Here is a 13,459-nt window from a genome sequence, read left to right on the forward strand (position 1 = left end):
AAAAAAAAATAAAAAAATAAAAAAAAATTAAAAAAAAAAAATACAAAAATGAAATATTATTTCATATGTAGTTCATTATGACGAGGAAGAGTGATATTTTTATAAGAAAGAATTAAATCCAAACCATGATTATACTTTAAATCTGTTGTATATGTTTTCAATATTGAATTACCTGTTTTAAGCTTTAACATTACATGTATTTTGTTTGTGCAGTAAATACAGATCGAATACAACATTAGGCTATATATTACCCTATCCACAAATTAAGGGCAAAATATTATTATAAACTGAAAACAAGTTAATAGTTAAAACTAAAGGGAAGCATATACATATTTTTATTTTTTATCGGTCTTAGTTTTAAACTCTACATGCACTTGGAATAAGAAATTTCTTTAAATATTGTAATAAAAATAGACTATATATATTTATATAATTATATCACAATTTTGATGTGTACGTATGAATATCATAATAGTATTATAATTTGTTCTTCAGCATAATTTATTAAAATAGAGAATTCATATCTATTGATTTAAAGCAAACACATGACCATTACATTGTCATTGCTATCTGCCGCGGACTCTACCAGCGGGTACCTGTCAGGTATACGAATACTTCACACCCCCATTGTTTTATTGCCTATACACACCGGCAGATTTCACACCTTTAATCATCCTAATTTACACAAAGCAAATGCTGGGGAAAAACAAACACAAACCCAATAAATGCGACATTTTTTTTTTGAAAATCATTGCCCTAAACGGTATTGCTAAAAGCACACTAAACATGGAGTAGCAATTCCTGCCCTAAGAGATATATTGTACAAAAAAAATAAACACAACAGCTAGGGTAAATCCTTAATCTTTCTTCATATGATGTAAACAAACTCTCTTTAATTTTATGTGTTTAAGTCAAGATTAAAACATTTTGCACCACCCGGACCTTTAAACTTCGGCGGACCTTTTCTTATACGGGCCGGACCTTTTCTTATAAAAGGCGGACCTTATATGTTATCGTATTAGGTCCCCCCGGACCTTTAAACGAGGCGGACCAAATATTATGCGACACCGGCCCGTATAAGAAAAGGTCCGCCCAAGTTTAATTGGTTTGATTGATTGATTGATTGATTAGGGTTTAACGCCGAGTCGGCTATATTTCAGCCATATTCTGGCGGAAAATTAATTTTATATGACCTGTTATCATGGTTTAAACAAATTTGAATCCACAATACCTGAGGATGTTTCCATATCAATCTGAATAAAGATGGCTTTGCTGTTCTTGTGGAGAAGATTTTTCGATATATATATCCTATGTAAAACTTTGATCCCCCATTGTGACCCCACCCTACCCCGGGGGTCATGATTTGAACAAACGTACATCTACACTAACTGATGATGCTTCCATATTAATATGACTAATCATGACATTGTTGTTCTTAAGAAGATTTTTGAAGACTTTTTCCTAGATATTCCTATGTAGAACCTTAATCCCCCGTTTTGATCTATCTATTACAAAGAGAAAATTATAGACAGGGTTTTTTTTTCTGTAGCATGAAAAATAGAGAAAGGGGCAGGGCGGACCTTAAAACGCAGTATAATAAAAGCCCCGCCTTCTGTATTTCAGATATCGTACTATTACAGGGCGAAAACTTTGAACAGGTTTATTTTCGTAGCATAAAAACTAGATAAAGAGGCAGGGCGGACCTTAAAACGCAGTAAAATAAAAGGTCCGCCCTCTGTTTTTCAGATATTTTACCATTAGAAAGCAAACATTTTGGACAGGGTTTATTTCCCTAACATAAAAACTAGTCAAAATGACAGGGCGGACCTTAAAACGCAGTATAATAAAAGGTTCGCCCTCTGTTTTTCAGATATGGTACTGTTACAAGGCGAAAAATTTTGAACAGGGTTTATTTTCGTAGCATACAAATTAGAGAAAGAGACAGGGCGGATCTTAAAACGCAGTATAATAAAAGGTCCGCCCTCTATATTTCAGATATCTTACTATTACAAGGCGAAAATTTTGAACAGGGTTTATTTTCGTAGCATACAAACTAGAGAAAGAGACAGGGCAGACCTTAAAACGCATTATAATAAAAGGTCCGCCCTCTATATTTCAGATATCTTACTATTACAAGGCGAAAATTTTGAACAGGGTTTATTTTCGTAGCATAAAAATTAGAGAAAGAGACAGGGTGGACCTTAAAACGCAATATAATTAAAGGTCCGCCCTCTATATTTCAGATATCTTACTATTACAAGGCGAAAATTTTGAACAGGGTTTATTTTCGTAGCATAAAAATTAGAGAAAGAGACAGGGCGGACCTTCAAACGCAGTAAAATTAAAGGTCCGCCCTCTGTTTTTCAGATATTTTACCATTAGAAAGCAAACATTTTGGACAGGGTTTATTTCCCTAACATAAAAACTAGTCAAAATGACAGGGCGGACCTTAAAACGCAGTATAATAAAAGGTCCGCCCTCTGTTTTTCAGATATCGTACTGTTAGAAGGCGAAAAATTTTGAACAGGGTTTATTTTCGTAGCATACAAACTAGAGAAAGAGACAGGGCGGACCTTAAAACGCAGTATAATAAAAGGTCCGCCCTCTATATTTCAGATATCTTACTATTACAAGGCGAAAATTTTGAACAGGGTTTATTTTCGTAGCATAAAAACTAGATAAAGATGCAGGGCGGACCTTAAAACGCAGTATATTTAAAGGTCCGACCTCTATAATTTAGATGTCTTACTGTTAGAAAGCAAACATTTTGGACAGGGTTTATTTCCGTAACATAAAAACTAGTCAAAATGACAGGGCGGACCTTAAAACGCAGTATAATAAAAGGTCCGCCCTCTGTTTTTCAGATATCGTACTGATACAAGGCGAAAAATTTTGAAAAGGGTTTATTTTCGTAGCATACAAACTAGAGAAAGAGACAGGGCGGACCTTAAAACGCATTATAATAAAAGGTCCGCCCTCTATATTTCAGATATCTTAATATTACAAGGCGAAAATTTTGAACAGGGTTTATTTTCGTAGCATAAAAATTAGAGAAAGAGACAGGGCGGACCTTAAAACGCAATATAATAAAAGGTCCGCCCTCTATATTTCAGATATCTTACTATTACAAGGCGAAAATTTTGAACAGGGTTTATTTTCGTAGCATAAAAATTAGAGAAAGAGACAGGGCGGACCTTAAAACGCAGTATAATAAAAGGTCCGCCCTCTATATTTCAGATATCTTACTATTACAAGGCGAAAATTTTGAACTGGGTTTATTTTCGTAGCATACAAACTAGAGAAAGAAACAGGGCGGACCTTAAAACGCAGTATAATAAAAGGTCCGCCCTCTATATTTCAGATATCTTACTATTACAAGGCGAAAATTTTGAAATTAGAGAAAGAGACAGGGCGGACCTTAAAACGCAGTATAATAAAAAGTCCGCCCTCTATATTTCAGATATCTTACTATTACAAGGCGAAAATTTTGAACGGGGTTTATTTTCGTAGCATACAAACTAGAGAAAGAGACAGGGCGGACCTTAAAACGCAGTATATTTAAAGGTTCGCCCTCTATATTTCAGATATCTTACTATTACGAGGCAAAAATTTTGAACAGGGTTTATTTTCGTAGCATAAAAATTAAAGAAAGAGACAGGGCGGACCTTAAAACGCAATATAATAAAAGGTCCGCCCTCTATATTTCAGATATCTTACTATTACAAGGCGAAAATTTTGAACAGGGTTTATTTTCGTAGCATTAAAACTAGAGAAAGAGGCAGGGCGGACCTTAAAACGCAGTATAATAAAAGGTCCGCCCTCTATATTTCAGATATCGTACTATTACAAGGCGAAAATTTTGAAATTAGAGAAAGAGACAGGGCGGACCTTAAAACGCAGTATAATAAAAAGTCCGCCCTCTATATTTCAGATATCTTACTATTACAAGGCGAAAATTTTGAACGGGGTTTATTTTCGTAGCATACAAACTAGAGAAAGAGACAGGGCGGACCTTAAAACGCAGTATATTTAAAGGTTCGCCCTCTATATTTCAGATATCTTACTATTATGAGGCGAAAATTTTGAACAGGGTTTATTTTCGTAGCATAAAAATTAAAGAAAGAGACAGGGCGGACCTTAAAACGCAATATAATAAAAGGTCCGCCCTCTATATTTCAGATATCTTACTATTACAAGGCGAATATTTTGAACAGAGTTTATTAAAAGTTATCGTAGCGTAAAAAAAAAACTCGTTAAAATGGCAGGGCGGACCTTAAAAAGCAGTATAATAAAAGTCCGCCCTCTGTTTTTCTTTTTTCCCACATACATGTATCTCACTTACAAAGCAAAGATTATGGAAATGCTGTAAGTTCCTATTGTTTTTTTTTTCTTTGTTGGTTCGTGTGTTTTTCCAGGGTAAAAAGATAATAAGGTTTTTAATTTTAGGATGGACGCTTAATTAACTTAGAAAACTCTTGGAATGGCCTAATTGTGCATAAGAATTGCATGTATACTATATGTAGTAGTGTACTTTTTTCATTTAATATGCTGACAAAAAGACAAAACTTTAATGTCAATTAATTATCCACTCTATGTACGTTTGCCGGAGATGTGTCTACTGTATTGTATATCTATATGCAACCATAAACATCTTTCTGAAGGGACCAGTCCAAGGATATATATTATTATTTAATTAGTAATGTTGATGACGTGCAACAAGAGAACTATAACCCCCCCCCCATCACACACACACATAAATAAAAAAGAAATAGCCGCTTAAGGTCGTAGAAAATCTTATTTAAACCAAAATCAAAATAAATATAAAAAAAAATATTAACAAAAGAACACGACTTGGTGGTGTTTTATGAATTTTTATATCAGTCACGATCTCAACAGACACTTTCCTTTTTATTTTAGGGGGAAATACATGTCAAGTTGCTCTGTAAAACTCCTCTGTAAATAGTATGGGTGGATAAGATTCTCCCTAGTAAGAAGGTGGAAAAGGAGAAAATTCTGTACTGAAGCGTACTGAGTATTTCCTATGGTGGATAACAAAGCCGGGGTTGTTTCTTCCAAGCTCGCTGCATGTCGTTTCCGAAATTTTGCATTGCATTTCCGACAATTTTTGTTTTCATTTTACAATACAATCAACACTAAGTCTAGTAAAAATACAAAGTTTAGTAATAAAATGCAGTAATTTCAATAATAAAACATGCAATTTTTGATCACCAAATTTTAATGCCCACTGAATTATATGTGTTTGAAAGCACCGAAAAACAGAATCTCCTCTACTTTGATTACTTTATTCCGTCAAACATAGTTTCTGTATGTCTTAAATTCTATCTAAACCTTTCTGATCTCAAATTCAGTCTGATTATCTTGATTTGAAAAGATGAACAAAAATTCACAACTTACACTTACATGTGTCCAAGGATAAAATCGTCATAAGATTCTTTTAAATATAAGCAGAACTTATCATTTGGAAATCAATGAATTATTCTTGATTTATTCTTTAATTTTTTTATAAGGGAAATTTCAATTTTGTTTTTATTGCCGGAAAAGTACTTTATGATGATAAATGTCAGAGATGAAAATTTTAAAACGTCAGAAATGAAAACTACAAAATGTAGGGAATGAAATAAACAATATTTAAAAAAAAATTCCGGAAATAAAATCCTATGCTAGGCTCATTTTCCAAAAGGGGAGGGGTCTTTAAACCCAAGCTCGTTTTTCCGGGAAAAAATATTAATGCGGGAGGAAAGTCTACAACATCAGTACTTTTTAAACTATTTGACATGTATCAGCATAATTTTGCTATACCCCACCCACCAAAAATACAAAACACCATTTATAATCTTTTCCTTTTTGGGGGGAGGGGGTGTTTTATTGCTTAAAATGTTCAACTCGATTGACTTTGGTTTGATTTTGCCAGTTAATGCACATCTTCCTTAACCAGTGTTAACCCCGGGGTAATATCAAGTAGAATGAAATAATCGTTAGTCTTTAACTGGATAAGAAACGATGGTTATAAAGACACGAGGGATATGCGACTTCAAGTTTCGTCAGGTGAGACAATAGGCCTACCCCCCAAAGCATAGACATGTTGTTTTAACAACAACGGGATAGGCTAGTACACCGTAACACAAGTCCCTGTCAAGGTGACCCTCCAATTATTTTATAGTTAGGTACAATATGAATCGTAAGAATTATGCATAAATATTATTAATGATATAATGAAATATCTTTCGAAAGATATGAAAAAATTCTTTTTGGGAAGTGGAAGTCGAACGTTGTTAGGAGAGAGACTGTAATGAAATGATCATTGTTGGACTTACGAACACCTTATACCATGTATACTGAACAATGTGCCAGTGAAGGTATGCGTATTATATATATGTATTTTTTTTTATTTTGCAATGATAATATTGATATCACTTAAACTATAAAAGACACATGTCGTACATGATTTTTCCATAAGGTAACTCGATCAACAGATCTTTGCATCTTTATATTTTTTGTTTGTGCACTACCTGGGAGGTATGTACTACGATAAGGAGCTAACAGTTAATCAGTGCTAACATCAAATTTTGAATAATTTTTTGATAGATAATTTGAGGTTTTGTACTGAGATATATCATAGTATTAGAAATATTATTAATTAAAATAGGCTGACGAAATCCAGCAACTAGCGAGATATCGTATAATGTATATACATGTACGTCCCTGGAACTCCATTTTGCTGAGAGGGACACTTTTATAACAACTATACCTTAAATAATTTAAAAAGATTAATAAAGCAAATTAATTTCGAATCAATAAAGGAGAAAAATCGGCATATTAAACCGAAGGCGGACCTTTTATTATAGAGGCAGGCCGGACCTTATATGTTATCGTATTAGGTCCCCCCGGACCTTTAAACGAGGCGGACCAAATATTATGCGACACCGTCCGTCTGTCTGTCTGTCCGCAAAAACTTTAATCTTGCCCATAACTTTTGATTGGTTGGAGCTATGGCATTCATATTTCACGTGTATTCCTTGTGACAAGACCTTTCTTTGGGTACCACCATACATGTATTTGACCTTGACCTTGGAGTTTGACCCAGTTTTGCAAAATTTTACCAAACTTTAACCTTGGCCATAACTTTTGAACAATTGGAGCTAAGGCTTTCATACTTCACATGTGTAATCCTTGTGACAAGACCTTCCTTAGGAAACCATAAACTTTGACCTTTTGACCTTGACCTAGGTGTTTGACCTACTTTTGAAAAACTTTAACCTTGGTCATAACTTTTGAACGGTTGGTGCTAAGGCTTTCATACTTCACATATGTAATCATTGTGACAAGACCTTTCTTTGAATACCAAAAACTTTGACCCTTTGACCTTGACCTTGGAGTTTGACCTACTTTTAGAAAACTTTAATTCTCTCTCTCTCTCTCTCTCTCATGGAATCCCGAACACTGAACTGATGTAATAGATTTTATTTTGGAAGGCAATGCTTGCTTAAAATGTTCACGTTTAAACTGCTGCTAATTATAATATCAAACGAAAAGTAGAAAGAGATGATATAATATTGACTGGGTTTTGACACAATCTGAGCAAAAGTGTTAAACCCTGTACATGTATTTATAGAGTAAATAAGGGGGAGGTTTTGAGAGTTTGAAGAGAGCCACTGAGGAATTAATGGTGGCTTGTTAGGTGCCTCCTCCCATATTATACTGTTTAGCGGTATTTGCCCAGATTGTCTCAAAACCCTCTATTAACACCGAGCTATCCTCCAAAGCCTCATACCTGATTATCATCCGCGAATATTACATTAAGGGGGGATTGCAAATAGCTCAATTAAAGTGTAACCTTTTGTAAATGGCAACACTCCCATCAGCTCTTTGAACAACATCCGTCATGCAATAAGTTCCACTACCACATTCTTGTAGATTGCCGAGGTAAACCATCCTTATGTCACAAGAAATATTGGCCACTGGATCCCCACATTGGTGACAAGACCGTGAGGAAGTTGGAAAAATGTCCCCTAAACAAAGTGATTGGCATGGGCTTTGTGACACATACTATCTTAAATTTCTACTTCCATGTCAGTACGGTGAGTTAGGATCTAACTACTAGTATATTGAATGCAAACTATTATATCTTGCTAAATTTCAGTGGCATTCTTTAAGACTTGGTCAGACAAATGCCAGGCCAAAGAAAGAGGGCGTACAAGGCGAGGACAATCCCCCGCTCTGAGACAATATATTTCTCAATTTTCAAAGTTCACGGAAAAGTTATATTTTTCTGAAACAGTGTTCTCATTAATGTCATCTTCAACACATTTGATTCAATTATTTAAATGAATGACTTTTTGATTGATAATTTGTTATTAAATTTGACAGTAAAGCATATTTAGTGGAAAATGGGTTTATTAGAGGCATAAAAAAATGATTTTTGAATATGAATGGGTCAAGTCTCCATTCTTCATTAACGTTTAAATGACGGAAAAGTAAATGTAAAATCTATTTCATGTTTCAAAAAATGGAGTCTGAACCCATTCTATATGAAAATCGAACATTTCTGAAAAAAATTTACGCTTCAACAAACTCGTTTATTTAAATCACACTGACACACAACAAATAAAGCAGACTTCGTAACGTAGTGGTTAACGCGTTCAGTCTTACGCCTAAGCGTAAAAGATTATTCTGACAATGTAATTTTTGAAAATAATAACATTTCATGAACTTTTAGAATTGAAAAATGTCTTCTCTCAGAGCGGGGGATCGTCCGCGCCTTGCAAGCATTCATTCTTTGAGAGTATGCCCTACCTTTTAAATTTTATATAGGGAAAAATTAAAATTTTCAATAGAAAATCGAATACGTATGTAGCAGTTTTTCACGATAACTAAAGCTTAGATTTCCAAAATTTTCATTAGGTCTTATTTTGTTTGTTCTGTATGAATGCAACAAAGTAAGGTTTGAAAAAGTTAGGGAAAGGTGTATGATTTGCACTGTGGATGGGGAGGATACTAATTTCCAGAGGTAGATTATATATTATTTAAAAGGTGAACAAAAATATCTTACCTTATTTCAGTTGAGGATTAAATATAAAATGTCCTAACCCCAACAACTGCAGCGTTTAAGTATTCTATATTAATAAGGTCATAGGACTCCCAAATGGTGTTTATATCTTCTTGTATTTCGTTGTTTAACGATTCAAATTCATTTGTTCAATGAACAAATGAATTTGAATCGTTAAACAATCAATGATAAAATTGGAGTAAATTTATATTTATTTTTGGACATTTTAAATCTCTGACCGTGAGAGGAAATCTGCACGCTCCCTTCAATCCCCCTCCAAAAATCAATCAATCAATAAAAAATATCCGATGGAGCTAGAAATAAAACAGCTGATATAAATACATGAATTTTAGTATATGCTACTTACTTGTAGTTGGTAGTGGTGTCGTTAACTATAAAATAAAACAGCACCAAAAAGTTATACATTTTTTATTTGAAAAGTAAAAAAAAAAATTCGTAATATCCTGACAGCTTTAATTACTTATTGCACATATCAAGAGAGGGGGACGCATTGTATAATGACGCCAGATTCGTCTCTATATGTTCAAGTAATCATAGGGACGAAAATAAAATTCCCATCTATGTCGAATCTTTGGTGGCGACCGGGGGTGGGGTGAGGTATAAGATTCTAATTAAAATGCAGTCTCAAAGTCCTCAGAAGAAATAATACAAAACTTAGATTATAGTAAACATATATATATATATATATATATATATATATATATATATATATATATATATAAAAGGGATGTCAAATCGGTCAATTTTTGATAATCGGTTACTCGGACGTTTTTCCGATTGAGTACCCGGGTACTCGGTAAAAGTGTAAATACAAGTGTGTTAATTTTCTTGAACCCCGTTAAACCCCAAGGCTGTTTTTATCACGTGTATAAATGTACTATATAAACACCGATTCCAAACGTAAATGATTTTTGGCACTACATTTATTTATCAAATAAACACAAAAGACTTAATTATTAGATCAAAAATTACGAATGGTTTACAGTTCTTGTTTAGAATCTATATTTCATCAAAAGGAGGACACTCTGTTACGCAGGTTTGTGATGATTAGACTAGCGAAAGAGAAGCAACGGACGTTGTTGGGATCGCTAGTCTTATATTATAGTAAGTTTAGTGTATAAGGGGAAACTATTTTATATGTTGATTGCTTCCCCCGTATACACTGACTAAACTTACTACGCTGACTTTCAACATTTTTTTAAAAAAAATATTTAGTTATTTCTAAGTATTTCTTCACTTTTGAAGTGAGTAGCGACATTTCTATGCATGTCCGATTTCGCTGCCGTATATTAACTAAATAATTTAAAAATGATTTGAAGATAATAGACTATCGATATTCACTGAAAACAATCACTGAAGCCATCCAAAAATTAAGGACCACAATAGGTGAGAACAGCTTGGTCACTAATTACTGTATATACACAGCAACAGGCGATAATTGGTGTTTTAGAGGTGTAGTAGACTACACGCTATAATTACCGTATGCATACATGCATTTAAATTAGTTTTTTATAAGTTTTTGATAAAAATAAGTACTTTGAAATAAGAAAAAATACACATCCGAGTAACCGAGTACCATTTTTAGTATTCGATACTCGGACGTTCGATCGAGTACCCGGTTAACCGGATACTCGTTGACATCCCTATTAATATATATCACATTCAAAAATGCGCAAAATCAAATATAATTAATTTACGTACAATATCGTACACAGTAGGCATTAACAGTTAGTCGTTTTCAAGGGAGAGTTGGCTTATATCTTGGGTTATACTTGGTTGAGTTAGACTTAGTACTAACCTTTTCGGGATTGCAAAAGCAGGTGTTATTTACACAGTCCTCGTGGCCTGGAGGGCACGGCATCGTCAGTGGAAAGTGTATAAATGTGTTTAAGTTATTACATTCACTTCTTGATACACATTCTGCAAAGAAACATTTTTTCCCGGTGTAAAATATCAAATACATACCGTAAATATACATATTGTAACGGGGGCAGGTTAAACTAAACTTCTTAGTGTTAAGTTGACTGAGGGGGCTTTTTCAATACAACATACAGCAATGAGGTTAAAAGTAAATTAGCCATGCCAACACAGCGTGACTTATTTTGAAATTAATATACTAATTTAAATAAAAAGACATGCATGCTCTGTACTAGACATTATCACACTCCGAAATTTGTTGAGATGTAAAATAAAATCAAGACATACACTTCTGTAATCTAATTCAGTCATCTAATAAGTAAGGTGATTGATTTTTCATTAATAAAAATACAATAGACATATACTTTGATTTGTTGTCGACAACACTTTCCCTGTGGTTGATATCTGGTTTGTTGTTGATGACATTTTCCCTGTGTTTGATGTGTGATATGTTGTCGACATTTTCCCTGTGGTTGATGTGTGGTATGTTGTCGACATTTTTCTCGTGGTTGATGTCTGGTATGTTGTTGACAGCATTTTCCCTGTGGTTGATGCCTGGTTTGTTGTTGACGACATTGTCTCTGTGGTTGATGTCTGGTTTGTTGTTGATGACACAGTCCCTTTCGTTGATGTTTGGTTTGCTATAAACGACACCTTCGTTGTTAATATTTAACAAATATTGTCAAAGACATGCTCCCTATTTTATATAACTATTAGGAAATGCTACCAGAGTCACTGTGATTACATTGTACATCTTTGAAAACCAAACATGTTTCCCTGTTTCACCGGAAAGCTAACAAATCAAGAACCTTGATTTCGTAGATCCAGTAAGCAGGACTTGTGTCTCTAATATGGATGAGAGAGAGATAGAGAGAGAGAGAGAGAGAGCAAATTTAAACAGGAAAAATTTTTTGTAATACCTGATGTTTCAGTGTATTGTTTAACAGTTGTTGTTGTTCCCGCCGCCATGGTGTTTGTTGCCCTTGTTGTCTGAGAATATTAGAATGTAAGGGTTATGGTTTGTTTTGGGGGAAAGGCTTAAAAATACATAAAATATGGAACAGACTCTCAATTTGACGATACAGAGTATTTTACTAAGTCATGGCCGTAGGATATGGGGTGAGGTGCACGGAAGGGCGTGCCCCACCCCCAATAATTTTACCAAAATATAGTATACTATAGAAAACAGAGTACTTCATGCTTGTTCCCCCTCAATAGTAACGTCTGATGACCTCCCCCCTTTTTTGCTTGTCAAGGAATATTTGCTTGATAGTGCCCCCTGAAAATATTTGGTTGTGCCCCCAAACTGAAATTGCTTCCTACGGGCCTGTAAGTTGTATAAAATGAAAACCTGAAATTGGAAAATACATTGACACCTTCCATCATGACACTCTGGATAGAGATTGTTGACTGGACGACACCTTAAATAAGTCATTTCTCCGAGTTCCATTACTGTGTTGTTCTCTGTGCAATCCGAGTAAGAGAAACAGGCTTAAGGAATTAAAAAAAATCAGGAGAAAGGAAATTGTAGAGTTAAAAAACATAGATTTTTTTTTTTAATTACAATAAAAATCCATCATACTGATCACTCACATGGGTTCAGTTGACATTTACAAATTCCAAATCGGCAAACTTTCACGTGATGTTGACTGCAATTAAGATGTTGGCAACTTGTGATGTCATTTCCTGTACACCTGTCTGTAACGAGGTGGCACTGACACTGACTGCCGTTGCAAAATGGAGTTTCTCCAACATCTGTATTACAACTGAAGTTCACACAGTCTGTGTCACGTTGGTTACAGTAATTGAACGGCTTACACATACACTGACCATGGTCACATACCAATTTTTCGAAAAGATGGCATTTATTATGGCAGGTATGAACATTATTTCCGCTGCAGGCGTCAGTCAAAGGGGTGCATTGACAATAATTACTTGTGTTGCAGATAGGAACAGTTCAAATGCATGCAGTATTGATTTGTCTGGGATGGGCAGAAATCGACACTTCTACACACACACCGGTGATCTATGCAGAACGCTTTCTCGTTGCTGTTTTGGCACGACAAATTGTCGCAGTTAAAATAGGAATCACAGTAGTTCTGAGGTTGACAACGACAATCGTCTCCGTGATCGTGATGAGGAGTTCCGTCGTTTTTACCCCCCTTTACGATAGAGTAACATGTCAGCTTGGACGGGGGCACACATGTTATATGCTTGCAGTGATGGCATCGAATGCCTAAAGAAATGAATAATATTGTAAAGTTTTAAAAATGAAGACGTAATCAATGTGAAGATATGTATGACCGAAGAAATATGATTACTTACGAATGCTGGACAACTCGCCCCCAAGACAGGTCGCCCCCAAGACAACTCGCCCCTATTTAGGACAACTCGTCCCCAATTCAGGACAGCTCGCCCCCATTTAAGACAACTCGCTCCCAGTTTAAGAAACCA

General features: G+C 34.8%; 1 protein-coding gene across 1 annotated transcript in view; it reads right to left on the bottom strand.

The window, feature by feature from the left end:
- The window catches only part of LOC133194969 (uncharacterized), a 20,001-nt gene extending 8,017 nt beyond the window's left edge, over window positions 1-11,984 (bottom strand). Inside the window, exons 1-4 of the mRNA XM_061330865.1 lie at window positions 11,926-11,984; window positions 11,371-11,646; window positions 10,861-11,008; window positions 7,856-8,053 (exon numbers count right to left, since the gene is read on the bottom strand). Of these exons, the coding sequence (XP_061186849.1) occupies window positions 7,856-8,053; window positions 10,861-11,008; window positions 11,371-11,646; window positions 11,926-11,974 (671 nt within the window). The 5' untranslated portion in view covers window positions 11,975-11,984. The remainder of the gene's footprint in view (window positions 1-7,855; window positions 8,054-10,860; window positions 11,009-11,370; window positions 11,647-11,925) is intronic.
- Between the last annotated feature and the right edge of the window lie 1,475 nt (window positions 11,985-13,459).

Source organism: Saccostrea echinata, unplaced genomic scaffold (genome assembly GCF_033153115.1).
Source record: "Saccostrea echinata isolate AGI-Se365-2 ecotype Australia unplaced genomic scaffold, CSIRO_AGI_Sech_v1 ptg000001l, whole genome shotgun sequence".
NCBI lineage: Eukaryota > Metazoa > Mollusca > Bivalvia > Ostreida > Ostreidae > Saccostrea > Saccostrea echinata.